The sequence below is a fragment of the Leucoraja erinacea genome, chromosome 12 (genome assembly GCF_028641065.1).
Source record: "Leucoraja erinacea ecotype New England chromosome 12, Leri_hhj_1, whole genome shotgun sequence".
NCBI lineage: Eukaryota > Metazoa > Chordata > Chondrichthyes > Rajiformes > Rajidae > Leucoraja > Leucoraja erinaceus.
Window position 1 is genome coordinate 52,798,570 of NC_073388.1, and position 18,799 is coordinate 52,817,368.

The 18,799-nt window shown below is 42.4% G+C and overlaps 1 protein-coding gene across 1 annotated transcript in view; it reads right to left on the bottom strand.

The window, feature by feature from the left end:
• Nucleotides 1–18,799, bottom strand: part of atrx (ATRX chromatin remodeler) — a 225,058-nt gene that overhangs the window by 98,291 nt on the left and 107,968 nt on the right. Inside the window, 3 exon segments of the mRNA XM_055644141.1 lie at nt 8,350–8,494; nt 12,588–12,788; nt 18,647–18,743. Coding sequence (XP_055500116.1) covers nt 8,350–8,494; nt 12,588–12,788; nt 18,647–18,743 — 443 coding nt within the window.

The window sequence follows — 18,799 nt, forward strand, 5'->3', positions numbered from 1 at the left end:
GTTCATACAACACGCGAACGTCTGTGCAGCTGACGTGCCGTCGACGATGCTTCAAGTCGTTAATGACAGGGAGAGCTGAAGGCAGCTGAAATTCTGCCTTTGCAGTACTGCGCATGCGCAGTGCAGGTTTCTTGGCGGGTTTTTCAACCATGGATTGCCATTATCTTAAGAGTATCTTAAGAAACAAAGAGAGAAGAATGGAGTTCGGTAACCAATAATGAGGTAGTAAACTTCTTGGTGCTATATGTTTTTAAATACCGTATTTCCCGGCAATGAAGTCGCTATTTTTTATCCAAAAATAAGGCACAAAATTTACAGGTGTCTTGGAAGCCGAAGTTGGAAAGTTGTTAGCCAAGAAAGATAGAATTGGCTATCTCTCAGTACAGCAACATCAAGAACGATGTTGCTGCACTGAGGGATAGCCAAGTCTATCCATCATTGCAGGCAGCTGATGGGAAGCAGCTGTAAAAGGACAGCGCCACTGGGGGTGGGAGAGCTATTTTCACAGTATGTGGGTAGTGTGGCCAGGGGTAAAGTTGCGGGGAGGGCAGGAGCGTTGAGAAGGAGGGGGGCGGGTATCATGCCAGCAACTCACTTGCCACGACGCTCCGGGCACGGATCCACCGCATTGTGTCCGGGGGGGAGAAGTAGCTCGGGTGGCTGCGAGCGGCTACCGGGAGCGGACAGCCACAGCTCCTTCTGCCGGCCCCCGCTCACCTCTGGCATTGCTCTCCGTCTGAAAACCTCTCTCCTGCCGCTCGCCGGACTCACTCATGTCAGCCACTTCCCGCAAATCCTTAAATTCCGACAGGGTGGACAATGGACCAATTGAAGCTACTCGGCTGTCGGAATTTAAGGATTTTCGGGAAGCAGTTGACATGAGCGAAGCTGGCGAGCGGCAGGTGAGCGATGTTCAGATGGAGAGCACTGCCAGAGGTGAGCGAAGCTGGCAGAAGGTGCTGAAGTGGCGGCCAGTCCTGGTCCCGGCGGCCGCTCGCAGCCACCCGAGCTGCTTCCCTCCCCGGCCACTAGCATGATCCCCGACCCCCTCCTTCTCAACGCTCCTGCCCTCCCCGCAATTTTACCCCTGGCCACACTCCCCACACACTGTGAAAGGAACACTTCCCCCAATTGGTCACCATTCAGTAATTCAGAATTAAGGAGATTTGGAAGCCTCGGGCAAATTGCTTTCTTTATTTTTATTTTTTTGAGTGTGAGAAATTCTATGTCCCACCAGCCTTCGTTCAAAATGTAGCAAATCAAAATAGGGGTGTGTCTTCATTGCCGGGAAATACGGTATTTTATTTAGAAATTTGGCTTTTGATGACTTTATAAAATTCGACTGACAGCTTACGGAGAGAATAATCTGTGTATGCGCGATTTAAGATTTTTTTAAAAGCCGACTGACTGCCTACCCCCTTCACTTTTCCCACATTTTGTTACGTTATACCCTTATTTTAAAATGGATTGAATTCATTTTCTTTAAAGCATCAATCTACACAATGGGGGCGCTGTCCTGTGCACGGCTGCCCAGCCAGCAGCTGTCTGTCTCTTCATCTTTTTATTTTTTATTTTAGTTACTTAAGTGTTTTGTTTGGATGTCTAGACTTCTTTATGTGGGGGGTGGGGGAGGGGGAAACTACCTTTCAGGGTCCCTACCTGGTCGGAGAGAGGCGGCTTTTCTCTGGGCTGCAGCTTCGACCCGTCCTCGCGGCCTACCAGCGGGCCTGGAGCGGCGTTTCCTGTCGGGGACAGCCCAGAACCTCGGCTTCAGCAACGGCACAGCGCTGGAGCGCTATCGCGGAGCGGGCGATGCCTTGCCCGGGTCGCCGCGCTGGAGCTCCGGTGAGCTGAGACCGCCAGGTAAAACATTGTGGAGCTGCAGGACTGTGGAGCGACCAGCTGCAGGCGGCAGCACTGAACTTTACACCGGGAGCCTGGGATCTCTAGATGAGATCGCCAGTTGTGGAGCTCCAACCGGCGTGGCCTTGTTGGCTTCGGAAGCCGTGGCCTCCAGTGTGGAAGCGGCCGTTCCAGGGTTCCCAAGCCGCTGGGAGGACTCTCCCGACGCCGGAGCAACATCACCTGGCGAGAACGGCCTGGAACATCGGGCCTCCGTAGAGGCAACTGTGGAGGCCTCAATGGGCCCGACTATGGGTGAACTGGGGTTGGGGACTGGACTTTGTGCCTTCCCTCATGGTGGGAGCCATTGTGGGGGGATGTTCTTTGTGTTTAAGACTCTTATTGGTGTTATGTCTGTATTCTTTTTTTGTGTGCTGCAAAATGGCAAAAAGCATTTCACTTCACTACACCTGGGTGTATGTGAATGTGACTAATAAAATACCTTTGATACCCCAGAATGAAGAAACAAAAACAGGTGTTTAGAAATGTTTGCAAAGTAATTAAAAAGAAATAGCTGAAATATCACATTTACATAAGTAATTAGACTCTTTGCTATGACACTCAAAATTGAGCTTAGGTTCATCCTGTTTCCATTAATTATCCTTGAGATGTTTCTACAACTTGATTGGAGTCCACTATTGATAAATTAAATTGATTGGACATGATTTGGAATGGCACACACTTGTCTATATAAGGTCCCACAGTTGACAGTGCATGTCAAAACAAAAACCAAGCCATGAAGACGAAGGAATTGTCCATAGATGTCCAAGACAAGATTATGTTGAGACATAGGTCTAGGGAAGGGTATAAAACAATTTCTGCAGCATTGCAGGTCCCAAAGAGCACAGTGGCCTCCGTCATTCTTAAATGGAAGAACTGGGGAACCACCAGGACTCTTCATAGAGCTGGTCTTCCAGCCAAACTGAGCAATCGGGGGAGAAGGGCCTTGGTCAGGGAGGTGACCAAGAACCCGATGGTCAATCTGAGAGCTCCGGAGTTCCTCTGTGGAATTGGGAAACCTTCCAGAAGGACAACTATATCTGCAGCACTCCAATAATCAGGCCGTTATGGTAGAGTGGCCAGACGGAAGCGACTACTCAGTAAAAGGCACATGACAGCCCGCTTGGAGTTTGCCAAAAGGCATCCAAAGGACTCTCAGACCAGGAGAAACAAGATTCTCTGGTCTGATGAAACCAAGATTGAACTCTTTGGCCAGAATGCCAAGCGTCATATCTGGAGGAAACCAGGCACCGCTCATCACCTGGCCCATACCATACCTACGGCGAAGCATGGTGGTGGCAGCATCATGCTGTGGGGATGTTTTTCAGTGGCAGGAACTGGGAGACTAGTCAGGATGGAGGGAAAGATGAACGGAGCAAAGTACAGAGATATTCTTGATGAAAACCTGCTCTAGAGCTTTCTGCACCTCAGGCTGGGGCGGAGGTTCACATTCCAACAGGTCAATGACCCTAAGCACACAGCCAAGACAACGCAGGAGTGGCTTTGTGATAAGTCTGTGAATGTCCTTGAGTGGCCCAGTCAGATCCCGGACCTGGACCTGATCGAACCCTGCCAAAGGTACCTCAACAAAGGACTAAGTAAAGGGTCCGAATACTTATGTAAATGTGATATTTCAGTTATTTCTTTTTAATTTCTTTGCAAAAATTTCTAAACACGTTTTCGCTTTTTTATTATGGGGTATTGTGCATAGATTGATGATAAAAACAAAAAGGAATTTAATCCATTTTAGAATAAGGCTGTAACGAAACAAAATGTGGAAAAGGTGAAGGGACCCGAATACTTCTGAATGCACTGTACATAAAACATTTTGGAATTTTCTTTTCTTTTATTTGATGGTGATATTCTGTTGCCCAGTTTGCCCAAATATCTTCTTTAACCATATATGCTATACTACTGAAGGGCCTTCCGAACTTTCAATATCATGTCAATATAGCATTTTAGAAAATATCATGCAGTTAGTCACATCCCCACTGCAGCCATAAAATTGGAAGGATCCTTACTCAGAATTATAATGCTTTTCAAAGAGATGTCGAGAGCAATACTGGACAACCCAAGGCACTCAGTTGCAAGAGTCAATTATATCAAATCACAAGTGCTTTGGAACAGGCTCTAAGTTTAAACTCATTCCGCTTGTTATGAATGGTACGAATGAAGCATATTGAAACTCTACCAAGCAGTTCAAAAGGTGGTACACAAAAATGCTGGAGAAACTCAGCGGGTGCAGCAGCATCTATGGAGCGAAGGAAATAGGCAACGTTTCGGGCTGAAACCCTTCTTCAGACCCTTTTTATTTTATTTTAAATAGGTGGCCTTCTCCCATGACAATTACACATTTTCCTGCATCAAGTTTGTCACTGTTAAGCAAGCACCGACTGTTGCAAGTCATACGTATGCAACATCTGGATCTGAGCGCTCACTACTCCCAACAAGCACAACTATTATAGGAAACTACACCACAGCTGCTTCTTCCATTCAGAAGATTCCATGACATTCTCAAGATTAAGTATTGGACATACGTACAAACATAATTAACATATAGGAAATATACACATCAGAATTTAATCAATAGACAATAGTTGCAGGAGTAGGCCATTCGGCCCTACAAGGTGATCATGGCTGATCATGCCCAATCAGTACCCCGTTCCTGCCTTCTCCCCATATCCCCTGACTCCGCTATTTTAAGAGCCCTATCTAGTTCTCTCTTGAAAGCATCCAGAGAACTGGCCCCCACCGCCCTCTGAAGCAGAGAATTCCATAGACTCACCATTCTCTGTGAGAAATGTTTTTTCCTCGTCTCCGTTCTAAATGGCTTACTCTTATTCTTAAACTGTGGCCCCTGGTTCTGGACTCCCCCAACATCGGGAACATGTTTCCTGCCTCTAGCGTGTCCAAGCCCTTAACAATCTTATATGTTTCAATACGTTCCCCTCTCATCCTTCTAAACTCCAGAGTGTACAAGCCCAGCTGCTCCATTCTTTCAGCATATGACAGTCCCGCCATCCTGGGAATTAACCTTGTAAACCTACGCTGCACTCTCTCAATAGCAAGAATGTCCTTCCTCAAATTAGGGGTCCAAAACTGCACTCAATACTCCAGGTGTGGTCTCACTGGGGCTCTGTACAACTGCAGAAGGACCTGTTTGCTCCTATATTCGATTCCTCTTTGTATAAAGGCCAACATGCCATTCGCTTTCTTCACTGCCTGCTGTACCTGCATGCTTACTTTCATAGACTGATGAACAAGGACCCCCAGATCCCGTTGTACTTCCCCTTTTCCCAACTTGATGTCATTTAGATAGTAATCTACCTTCCTGTTTTTGCTACCAAATTGGATAACATCACAAATATCCGCATTAAACTTCATCTGCCATGCATCTGCCCACTCCCCCAACCTGTCCAAGTCATCCTGCATTTCCATAGCATCCTCCTCACAGTTCACACTGCCACCCAGCTTTGTGTCATCTGCAAATTTGCTAATGTTACTTTGAATCTCTTCATCCAAATCATTGATGCATATTATAAATAGCTGTGGTCCCAGCACCGAGTCTTGCAGTACCCCACTAGTCACTGTCTGCCATTCTGAAAGGGACCCGTTAATCCTTACTCTTTATTTCCTGACTGCCAACCACTTCTCTATCCATGTCAGCACTCTATCCCCAATACCATATGCCCTAATTTTGCCCACTAATCTCCTATGTGGGACCTTTTCAAATGCTTTCTGAAAGTCCAGGTACACTACATGCACTGGCTCCCCCTTGTCCATTTTCCTAGTTACATCTTCAAAAAATTCCAGAATTCCAGAAATTCCATGATTTCCCATTCGTATATCCATGCTGACTTGGACCGATCCTGTTACTGCTATTCAAATGTTCGGCTATTTCATCTTTTATAATTGACTCCAGCATCTTCCCCACCGATGTCAGGCTAACTGGTTTATAATTCCTCGTTCTCTCTCTCCCACCTTTCTTAAAAAGTGGGATAACATTAGCTACCCTCCAATCCACAAGAACTGATCCCGAGTCTATAGAACATTGGAAAATTATCACCAATGCATCCACGATTTCTAGTCACTTCCTTAAGTACCCTGGGATGCAGAGCATCAGGCCCTGGTGATTTATCAGCCTTCAGTCCCATCAGTCTATTCAAACACCATTTCCTGCCTAATGTGGATTTCCTTCAGTTCCTCAGTCACCCCAGATCCTCTGGCCACTACTGTATCAGGAAGGTTGTTTGTGTTCTCCTTAGTGAAGACAGATCCAAAGTATCTGTTCAACTCATCTGCCATTTCATTGTTCCCCATAATAAATTCACCTTTTTTGGTCTTCAAGGGTCCAACTTTGGTCTTAACTAATTTTTTCCTCTTCACATACCTAAAGAAGCTTTTACTATCCTGCTTTATACTCTTGGCTAGCTTACCTTCATACCCCATCTTTTCTCCCCGTATTGTCTTTTTGGTTATCTTCTGTTTTTCTTTAAACATTACCCAATCCTCTTGCTTCCCGCTCATCTTTGCTACGTTGTACTTCTTTGCTTTAATTTTTATACTGTCCCCGACGTCCCTTGTCATCCATTGGTCGTCCCTTACTCCCCTTGGAATCTTTCTTCCTCTTAGGAATGAGCTGATTCCGCACCTTCTGTATTATTCCTAGAAATACCTGCCATTTTTGTTCCACTGTCATCCCTGCTAGTGTATCTTTTCAGTCAACTTTGGCCAGCTCCTCTCTCATAGTACTCTTTATTCAACTGTAACACTGACACCTCTGATCTACCCTTCTCCCTCTCCAATTGTAGATTAAACCTGACTATGTTATGGCCACTACCTCCTAATGGCTCGAGGTCCTTTATCAAATCCGGTTCATTACATAACACTAAATCCAGAATTGCCTTCTCCCTGGTAGGCTCCACTACAAGCTGCTCCAAGAAACCATCACAAAGGTACTGCAAAGTCCCTTTCTTGGGGTCCAGTATCAACCTGATTTTACCTACATGTTGAAATCTCCCATAACAACGACAGCATTACTTTTGCTACATGCCAATTTTAACCTGTTTCAACTTGAGCCCTATGTCCAGGCTGCTGTTTGGGGACCTGTAGATTAATCCCATTAGGGTATTTTATCCGTACAATTCCTTAGTTCTATCCATACTGACTGCACATCTCCTGTTTCAATGTCACCCCTTGCAAGGGACTGAATTTCATTTTTCACCAACAGAGCAACCCCACCCCCTGTGGCCACCTGCCTGTCTTTTCGATAGGAGGTATACCCTTGAATATTCAGTTCCCAGCCCTGGCCCTCTTGCAGCCATGTCTCAGTAATTCCCACATCATACTTGCCAGTTTGTAACTGAACTTCAAGCTCGTCCACTTTATTCCTTATACTTCATGCATTCATATACAGCACTTTGACCTCCGTATTCACGTCCCCCCTCGCAATTGGCCCTGACCTTACTCTGTTGTCCCTTCTCGAGCTTTCCTTCCCATTAATTCAAGAATATTTTGTAATTTATCCTGTAGCCACTTCCCCTTCAACTCCATCTTTATACTCCCAATTTGTCAATCCCTCCCCCCCACTATTTAGTTTAAACCCGCACTTGCCACAGTTGTAGCAGCGAGAGGCTCCATCCGTGTCCCTGGGCTCCCACATTCTGCAAGCCTCACACTGTCTCATCGCATTCCGTCCTCTCGAGCTTTATGCGCAGCCTCCTCTCCTCGTCGAAGGCTCTCGAGGCAAAGACTCACACTTTACTCACAAGGCCACTCCCTCACTGCCGCTCCTTAAGAGCCGTCTTGCTTTTATTGACTGATAAATTGCCTAATTTACCAATTTACAAACCAAATTCCTCACTTAAACTGTTTCCCCCCTCTGACTCACTTCTAACTCTCGTCCCACACAGGCTAGAGCCAATCAGGGCTTTTTCCTGCTTCTCTTTGCTGTTGTTTCTTCAAAATCCACGGAAGCTCTGAATCACTCCACTTTTATACACCAAAACATTAAATTTATTTACCAGTTCCTGTTGGGCATGAGATATAAAAGCTTTAAATAACCCACTCACCGGAACAGCTTTCCCTCTCATCAGATTTCAGAATGGCTCTCCCATAAACTAAGGTGCACCCCCGATATACCAATCTATCTTAATGCAAACACTGAAATTTTTATCTGGCACTGTAGTGCCACAATGCCGAAAACGATATTCTAAACTGTGATTTTTTTTCTCGTTGCTCTACCTGTTGTACTTGGGGATGGCTTGATTGCATAAATGAACACTATTAGCTAATTTAATTGGATAGCACACAAACAAAAGCTCTTCACTGTTATCACTGCGTGTGACAATAATAAACCAATAAAAATCAGCTTGACAATGTCTGATCTTCGAATTTCATATAAAACAAATTTCCAAGTAACGATTATGTACAAATAAATTTACTTACCATCTACTTGATGGGGTTTCAATTTTCGTACCAAATTTCGATGGACTTGGACGAGACATTCCTTTGTCTCTTTATCTTCCTCAAGGACCAGTTTAGTGGTTATTGAACAATGTGCAGGTGATAAACCTTCCAATACTTCCATCTGCTGTGAATTTTGAAATTCAGAGAATATTTTTCATTTTTACACAATGCACCTTGAAAATTAATTTTGTAATTTTCAACAATTGAATGTGTCAGTGTCAGAGTAAAAGCTATTGAACAAGGAATTTGCTGTAGTTATATTTAATAGCACGGTTGCACCAATGAAGTTAATATTGCCTAACTAGTGAACATGGAAATCAAGATTCCTGGATAATAAAGATAACCCATAAATATACATAGGTAGACTATCTCCACCCCCTCCCCTACCCTACCCTGTCTCCACCTACATTCTTTCCTTGCCCCGCCCCCTCCCCTGACATCAGACCCGAAACGTCGCCAATTCCTTCCCTCCATAGATGCTGCCTCACCAGCTGAGTCACTCCAGCATTTTGTGTCTACTTTCGATTTTATCAGCATCTGCAGTTCTTTCTTAACCATAAATATACATAATTGATCTACCTACTTTGTGGTTGTAACTGGCCAAATTATACCAGCACAGTCACAACATCCACTCACCCCATAGAGAGGAAAACCTGGTTATATCCTGCCTATACAAAACAGAACAAATCAAATTATCACCCTGATCGCACACTTTCAATCTGTAGGAAAGTGGACAACCACATAAATACAATTTTCTCACCACAGCCTGCTCACAAAAATCCCAGTTGCACTTTGCTACTACTACTACTACTGCTACCACTACTATTTGGTTTCAGATTTCCTAGTGCAAACTAAAGTAAATTTCTTGAAAAAATTCACTTTACTTCAAAGTAGCATTTGAGTGAATCTGGCATTAAAGAATCAAGAGTGCTCTGTCATATGTCCCAGAGAGAACAAGTCTATGTAGTTCGGTGCTTATTTGGAGTTTGTAGTGTCGCCTTTGAATGTAGCAGCTCCAAGATGCTCCCCTACTGACGGTATTGAGGAAGGAGTGTTACTGCCAAATCGAACAGACTATGTCCCTAGTGTGTGTAAGATAGCATTAGTGTGCAGGTATCACTGGTCGGTGCGATGGGCTGAAGGGCCTGCTTCTGCGCTGTATCTCTAAACTAAACCCAAGGGCAAAAGTTATAATGGGAATATCACCTCCAATTCATTCTTCAAGTCAAATAGCATCCTGTAATACTTTTTCTTCCAAAATCATGGAATCTCTCTCTTGTGGAAGTATCCGTACTCTATGGACTCTAGTGTTTCCTCTCAATGACAATTAGGGATGGAGTTTCCTCTCAATGACAATTAGTGATGGAGAATAAAGGATAATCTTGACAGCAATGCCCACAAATCATTAACTAATCCCTAAACATTACCAAGGCACAATTCCTGCAATAATATTCAAATTTGCAGCTAATATTAACCTTGCTCTTAAAAAGTTAACAATTTCAAGTATCATCTGCTCCTTTGACTATGTTTTGACATGAACTACAAAATAACCAGAAACAAAATAAATATGCACCACCTTTTCATCAAGAATACAAAAAAAAGACAGAACTTGACAAAGGATTTCCTGGATTAAATACACTATTTTATTTATAGCCCATAGGACAATTACCTTAATATTTCTAAAATAGGTAATGCATACCTGCCAACATTTGAAAATGTTACTTGGAGTGCGCGGGTTGCAAGCACCAGGGTGGGGTCCAGGGGCCCACCTTAGCGCCTGGAGTTTAAGGGTTTTTTTTTTAGTAGTGTGCCGATATCGCAATATATTCGGAGCTGCCAAGTTTTGTCAGAGCATTTCAATATTCTAAAACCTGCAAATCAGTATTTTGCTGAGGAAATCAGCATTTCTACGCGGCGTCATTTTGCTGAAATTTTCGGTCATACGTAAGAGTGCAAGAATGCATAACTTGTTTATTGTGTATTTGTAATACAGTTTATTGTGTATTATATGTCATAACTGCTTTCTTGCATTTGTCCAGAAAAGGCTGCAATCTCTCTCTCTCTCTATCCCACTCCGCATCTCTCTGTCTCCCTCTCATCCCACTCCCTCTCTCACCTCGGCGTTCCTGGAATCATTTGGCGATTTGCAAAGACAACTGCATCTGCAGTTCCTTCCTATTGAAGAAGAAGAACCCTGGCCCGAAACTGCTATAGGCGTGATATTCACCTCAAGAAAACAAGTAGGAAGTATTGGCGGGGGGGTCCAGGAGGTCGGTTAGTAATTCCCAAGCGTTCTGCTGGTAGTTTACATAACAGAAGCTTAGAATTTTTCTAACAGACATCCAGTAAAATAACCCCCAAAAGAAAATATTTCATGAAATAAATGACTTCATACAGCTTCAATAAAGGTTTGCAAAGAATGTTACCTGAAATGTCTCTTTGCCGAGCACTGTGTGTAAACAGCAGAGAAAAGGTGATTTTGGCTGCAGCCATCTTCTGCTTCAGTAAAGGAAGCTGGTTGGTGATTGGCCGCAATTACCCTCGGAGACTGCGTCTGATTGGCCGCCGAGTGACCAGCGCATCATGTGATTGGACACATTGCCCTTGGAGACAGTGGCTGATTGGACAGGAATTTTAAGAGAAGCTGGTCGGTGATTGGACGCAACCCCTTAGAGACAGAGGTTGATTGCCCGCCAAATAATCGGGCAACAAAAAATGGAGAAATAGGGAAACAAAAAAAAATCGTAATTCCAATGTAAATCGGAAGGTCATGCCAGATCTTCAGATCCTTCATATCGAAGAAGAACCCTGTCCCGAAACAACTCCTAATCCATTCCCTCTACAGATGCCGCCTAGCCCACTGAGTTCCTCCAGCAACTGCAAACCTAGTCAGGATCGAACCCTGGTCTCTGGTGCTGGAAGACAGCAACACTAACGTCGGGAACAACCAAGATCGGCCCGACCCACTGACCCACCAACATCCCACTCGCCAATGGAAAAAGCACCATACCGGCAAAATTGACCCAAGATCCCACTGCCCATAAAATGCAAGGACACAAATAAGTCACACTGTACCTCCAAAAATTACAGCAGACCAAATCTACCAGCACCCCAAATTTCAAGACCTGGATGACCATCCCCGCAAGCATTGATCCATCACGGTGCTTGGGGCCAAGAGGCTGGAACCTCTCCATCCCCGCCCCCTCAGCCCCCTTGTGATTGTCTGAAGAAGGGTCTCGACCCGAAACACCACCCACTCCCTCTCCCCAGAGCCGCCGCCCATCCTGCTGAGCCACCCCACCCCGTGTCCACCTTCAACTCCAGAGCCAAACAAAAAACAGAGTGCTGGAGGAACTCAGTGGGCCAGGCGGCACCCGCGGAGGGAACGGACCAGAAGCTGCCCCGCGCAAGGGCAATACCCCCAACAGGAAGGAACCGCAGATGCAGCCGTCCGCACAAAACAGCAAATGATTCCGGGAATGCCGAGGCGAGAGGGTGAGAGAGGGAGAGAGAGAGACTCGTTGTTACGATTATCTATGGTCGATTTTGCATTGTTAAATACGGAATTGTTAAAAATCCGTATTTAACAATGCAAAATTGTACATCCGTATTCTTAGCGCATTTCCATACTAAATACGGAAAATACTTTTTTTTCCCCCCTCACCATTTCATACTTCCGATTTTCACATATTAACTTAAAAATCGGACTAGTTGGCAGGTATGGTAATGTATAAACATTTACGGCTAGCCATCCATTTAATCTTTCTAAAAAAAATGCACCTTGCACTATACAAACCACAAATTGCCACAATTCGTATGCTTCCCTTCATGGCAAATCCCTGGATGCATGGAAGCAAGAATTCAAAGACCTAATCTTATAAAGTTATCACTGATCAGCACCAGGAACAGGAAAAAATGAGAAGGCAATCATTTTCAGGTTAGATACATGGGTAATTTAAATGTATGATGACATATCCAATATGGGCAAAAAGATCTGTACTTGCATCCAGTCTAGGTTTGCTTGCTATCGTCAAATAGAAAATGCAACTGTAGAATGCATAAGAACACTTAAACTCAAAATTAAGTTTTGAAATACATTACAAACACAGTCTGAAAATAGATGAGGTACAAACATCTTAATTGGCAGGTTTCAGTTTATCTCAATTGTATGAGAATCCAATGGGTTACATCTAAACACGCAATCAATCATGCAATACCTCTCTCAACTTTTCCCTCTCCTTTTCTCTGTCAGCAATTCGTTTTCTTCTATCTTCCTCGACTTTTAAGGCATTTAGAGTTTCTGTTCGCAAATTGCCATCTTTCAAAATCTTCCTTATCTTCTTCCGACCTTTTCCAGGAGATGCTAAATCATCATCGCTCTTATCACTATCACTATTACTTCCACTCTCTGAGTTGCTCTGCAGAAGAAAAATGTTTGGTTTGATTTACATTCCAATTCTTACATTTATCGCACACAGAAACACATACACACACAATTTGAACATAAACACCGTTACTAGATATTAGGAGATTTTGGCTTGCTCTCCTTATTAATATTGTTCACCTTGGTGAATCGAGTCTTATTACAACATTAAAACATTCTTTAACAGAAAATAAAATCTAAAAATGATTCAAGCAAAACAAAAATTGACCCCATATGACTAAATACCTTGATAAAAAACATAAAATCCAAGGAGTATTTTGAAAAATAAGAGGGGGGTGGGTTAGGGAGAGAATTAGAGAGTAAGGTAAATCTAGGAAATAGTGGAGCAGTCATATTTAGAAGTGAGCAAATGTCCAGAGTTAGAGGAGGCTTTTGCAAATATAATCCAGCAATACCTCTGTTGAGTACTGAACTCGAGATTTTGGTGAATGTGGGAAATAACACGAGGGGAACAACATAAATATATGTAAATGGATATATTATAATAGTCATTATGGACTCATGGTTGCAGTGTGGCCAAGGAACAGAGCAGAATATCTAGTCTATTTCAAATTTAGAAAGACAGGCAGAGAAGAAAAGGAGATAGGCCACCATTGTTAGTAAAAGGATAAGAATAATAATGAGAAAGGATATGAAGCAAGGATGCAGCAAAAGTTGAAGATGTCGGGGGAAGTTGTCATAAGACTCTAGAATGTATGGGGTGTCATCCAGCAGGAGAGAAAATACATACAACACTGTTCTTACAGTTATCATGAGTGATTCTGATCGTGATATCGACTGGCCAAATCAATTTAGCAATAGGACAATAGTCGATGAGCTCCGAGACAGAATTGAGGATTTTTTTGGACCAGCATTTTAATAAACCAACTGGAGTAAAAAGGTTATCCAAGAATGGGTACTGCAAAAAAGAGAAGGGGATAATCAATAACTTGGTTGCGCAGGGTCCCTTGGGAAGAGTGAATAGAACATGATACAAATTGTATTAAATGTTGAAGTGAAATAGTTTAATCTGAAACAAGAGTCTTGAATGTGACAAAGGAAACGACTGAAAAAGGCACAAAGTGCTGGAGTAACTCAATGGGTCAGGCAGCGTCTCTGGAGCACAAGGTGCTGGAGTAACAATTGAATGTATCTGTGGTAGATTGATGGGAACTGGCTAACAATAGTGGTAGAGGGCTGTATTAGGTCAAAAGAAGATCTGAAATTGCCAGATATAAAGTTGCCAGAAAAAGAGTAAGCCTGAGGGTTGGAGGCAGTTCATAATTCAACAAGACTAAGAGATTAAGACACCCTAAAATGGAGTATGGCAGTAAAATTGCAACATACATAAAATTAGATTGTAAACACTTCTAATAAAATCAGAAAGAAAAATAATTATTCAAGTCAGAAACTAAAGAATTTATAATGATGAACAAAGAAAGGATAATTAAACATCAACAGTTCCGATTTTGGAAAGGAATACAAATATCTTCCCAAAAATTTGGAAGCTAGAATTAAGAAAGGAACTAATATATCCACAGGTTTTAATGTAAAAAGATGCACTGGAGAGATTAATGGGACTGGGAGTTGATAATTCCCCTTGGCCTTGATAATCTGCATCACAGAATACAAAATATTTAATCATACAAATGGTGAATGCATTTACAGGCATCCAAAATTCTATAGATTATGAAGCAGGTTATAGATTATGACGTTGAGGACCAGAGGGCATAGGTTTAAGCTGAAAAAATGTAATAGGAATCTGAGGTGTAAAGGACCTGTCCCACTTGGCGATTTTCTGGCGACTGTCAGCAACATTGACTGACGTATCAGGTCACCGAAATTGTTGCGGCGTGATGCGGCGCTGATGACATATTGTAGCATTGTTACAAAACCGATCATCATGCAGACACAAATCTGCCACTGCCGGTGCGTGCGATTCTGGAGGCTTTGGGGGGGGGGGATATTAAAATGCAGGTTTGTATTGGTAGTCAGAGAGCGATTTCCTCGGACTGCTAGCTGATGACGAAATCGTTCGCGCTTACGCTTGCGGGTATAAAAATAAAAAAATTGCTGTACCATTGCGTCACTGGATTAAACTTAAACGCGACTAAAAAAAGCCTTCAACGCCTTCAACATCACGGATCGCAATATCAGGACAAATCAAAAGGTATGTCGTTTATTTAACATATTACTTTGCTTTTTGGTGTGACTTTATTTTAATCTTATGATGCGAAAATGTTATTTAGGCTGTGTCTTCTTGCCTGCCGATATGGGCTTAAAATCTATGGCAACGGCATCATTCCAATCGATCACATTCCAGAAACATCCACTCTCAAGATAAACAAATTCTTTTTTTTTGGACAATCATGATCATGTCATAAGAGCATCTAAATCATCTATATTTTGTGTTGTGGTCTATCCATGATCAATATTATCACACTAAATATCCACAGTACAATTTTAGTCAGATGTATTGGAAACACTAGAGGCAGGAAACGTGTTCCCGATGTTGGGGGAGACCAGAATCAGGGGCCACAGTTTAAGAATAAGGAGTAAGCCATTTAGAACGGAGACGAGGAAACACTTTTTCACAGAGAGTGGTGAGTCTGTGGAATTCTCTGCCTCAGAGGGCGGTGGAGACAGGTTCTTTGGATGCTTTCAAGAGAGAGCTAGATAGGGCTCTTAAAAATAGCAGTCAGGGGATATGGGGAGAAGGCAGGAACGGGGTACTGATTGGGGATGATCAGCTATGATCACATTGAATGGCAGTGCTGGCTCGAAGGGCCGAATGCACCTATTGCCTATTGTTCCCGATGTTGGGGGAGACCAGAACCAAGGGCCACAGTTTATAAGAGTAAGGAGTAAGCCATTTAGAACAGAGACGAGGAAACATTTTTTCTCACAGAGAGTGGTGTGTCTGTGGAATTCTCTGCCTCAGAGGACAGTGGAGGCAGGTTCTCTGGATGTTTTCAAGAGAGCTAGCTAGGACTTAAAAATAGCGGAGACAGGGGATATGGGGACAAGGCAGGAACGAGGTACTGATTGGGGATAATCAGCTATGATCACATTGAATGGCGGTGCTGGCTTGAAGGGCCGAATGGCCCACTTCTGCACCTATTGTCTATTATTGTGCAAAAAATAATGATTTTGATTATCTTGAGAGCGGATGTTTCTGGATTAATTTATGGGAATTAAACATTAAATTCGTTCAATTTGGCATATAAATTCACAACAAAGTGAGATTTATAAATCATGTTATATTGTGAACGCGTGTGAATGGGATCAGTTGGCTATTTGTTGTTTGGATACTTAGGCTATTAAAAAAAGTTGGCCTTTACTTAAGAAAAGGATAGATGTTTAGATCTAGTAATTGAATTTAGATGAATTTAATTGATTAGATGAATTTAATTTTGATGAAACTGATGAATATGAATTTTTTGTTGGGTATTTACTAATTGTTTTAGCGTATAACGTTATAATTTCTACCTTTTTTTCTAAAACTGCAAATAATAACTTGTTTCTGTTAATGCTGTTCAGTGTTTTTTTTTAAATTTACATTTTAAACCGATGTCTCCGAAGAAGAAATGCAAAATTGTCAATCCAAATGCCCAGCAAGAGACTGATTTAGACAGCATTCGCAGAGATTATCCGAATTTGGACTACTACAAATGTGATGATCTACATGACATTCTTAATGGGAAAGTAGTGGGAAGAAAGGTATGTCATGTGCCGTTTGAAGAGCAAAAACCTGTAGTTTACAATGTCAAAGTTGAGGAAAAACAAGGTGAACAGAATTGCTTATTGGTTACAATCTGAGGAGTATGATGATACTACTGATTATGATATGCCAATGTACCAGCTAGCAACAGATCTCTCCATAAAGACTTGGTCTATTGCTAAAAATTGTAATTTATTTACCTATCTGTTACGAACTTACAGCGTATAATACAATAATATTAAAGTTCTGATTTTGAGAATATCACATTTTTGAATTTTCAAGGCAGTCTGGGTGTTTATTACTATTTCCGTCACAACGGTCAATTTTGTAATTAGCTACAATTAGGTAACTAAGTAATTATAAGCTTTAATATCAGGTCATTCAAGTAAGATGTTTCATATTTGTTTCAGAATGCTTCAATCTCTAATAACTGAAATTTTCATCCAGTTCTCTTAATTTTTAAGAAAGTTATGGGCTTTTGACTATCCTCGATCGCAGCTTTTGTGTTAAGTCAATGGAAAAGCAATAGTGAACAAGATGCTAATTTCCGAGTATGAAAATGGCCATACATTTTTTAATACTGAAGATATGAAAGTGAATTAAGTATCAAATTAAAGTTCTTTTTGTGCTTTATCTGATGGGAAAAATTACAGGCTTGATTTTTTAAATCTCAAAATTTTGTAACATTCCTACGTATTGACGTGCGGTGTCTCCTCAGGTGTCGCAACATTATTTTTGTCGCCACTGGATTTTGAAATGTTCAAAATCTTTCGGCGACTTGATACGTCAGTCAATGACACCGGCAGTCGCCGAAAAAAAATCTCCAAGTGGGACAGGCCCTTAACTTTTTCACACAAAGGGCGGTTGATTCAGATTCAAGATTCAACTTTAATTGTCATTGTCAGTTTACAGTACAGAGACAACGAAATGCAGTTAGCATCTCCCTGGAAGAGCGACATAGAATATGATTTCAACAAATAAATCTATTTACATGCATACAGTCATAGTCTTTTTCCTGTGGGAGGAGTGTCCGAGGGGGGGGGGGGTGATTGGCAGTCACCGAGGTACATTGTTGAGTAGTGTGACAGCCGCAGGGAAGAAGCTGTTCCTGGACCTGCTGGTCCGGCAACGGAAAGACCTGTAGCGGATCCCAGATGGTCGGAGGGTAAACAGTCCATGGTTGGGGTGAGAGCAGTCCTTGGCGATGCTGAGTGCCCTTTGCAGACAACGCTTGCTTTGGACAGACTCAATGGAGAGGAGTGAGGAACCGGTGATGCGTTGGGCAATTTTCACCACCCTTAGTGCAGTGCTTTCCGGTCGGAGACAGAGCAGTTGTCATACCATACTGTGATACAGTTGGATGCTCTCGATGGTGCAGCGGTAGAAGTATGGAACAAGCTGCCAGAGGAGGTAGTTGAGGCAGGAACTAAAACATTTAAGAAACAGTTAGACAGGTACATGGATAGGACATGTTTGGAGGGTTGTGGGCAGGTGGGACTAGTAAGCAAATTGGGCTGAAGTGCCAGTATCCACGCTGTATCACTATGAGTTCCTGCAGATTCACGGATGACAATATAAACACACCATTAAAAAAAGATAGATAAAATAGGGATCAGTTAGTCAAATATCAGTAAAAGGTAAAATAGTCGATAACATGAGAGTTCGAACATATCATCAGGATTTGGCAAAATCAATGTGAATGTATGAAAGGGAAACCGAACAACGAACTAGGATGAAGCTAGTAGAATTGACGAGAAAATCAGTGCTTGTGATGGATTTGGATGTTTTAATTAAAATTCCATGTAAAAAGGTAGCGTGCACAATTAAAGCACATTGGATTGGGGTAATATACTGACAGGATTGAAGTGATTGTAATATAGCACATGTAATAGCTATTTTAGATCAAACTGGGTCTTCCCTTGGAGTACTGAAAGAATGAGTGTTTGAGCCCAGTCAATCATCATATCGATAATTTGAATGTGATATCAGACCAGCTTGGATGGGGCATCTTGGTCAGCATGGATGATTTGGATCCGCAAGGCCCGTTTCCATGCGGTATGATTCAGCGACACTGACAACCAGCCCAGCACAACTCATTTCTTTTGATTCACAAATAGGATCCATAAAATCACCTTTTCACTTGATGAGTTTTCCTGAACTTTAATTCGCCTTCTTTTCTTTTTCTGCAAATAGCTGCGATGGCTTTCCTCTGCCTCTTTTTTAGATGCTCTGAAAAATAATGCAAATTAATGCATTTAAGTTTGGTCAAAGCTCCAGCTTTAACA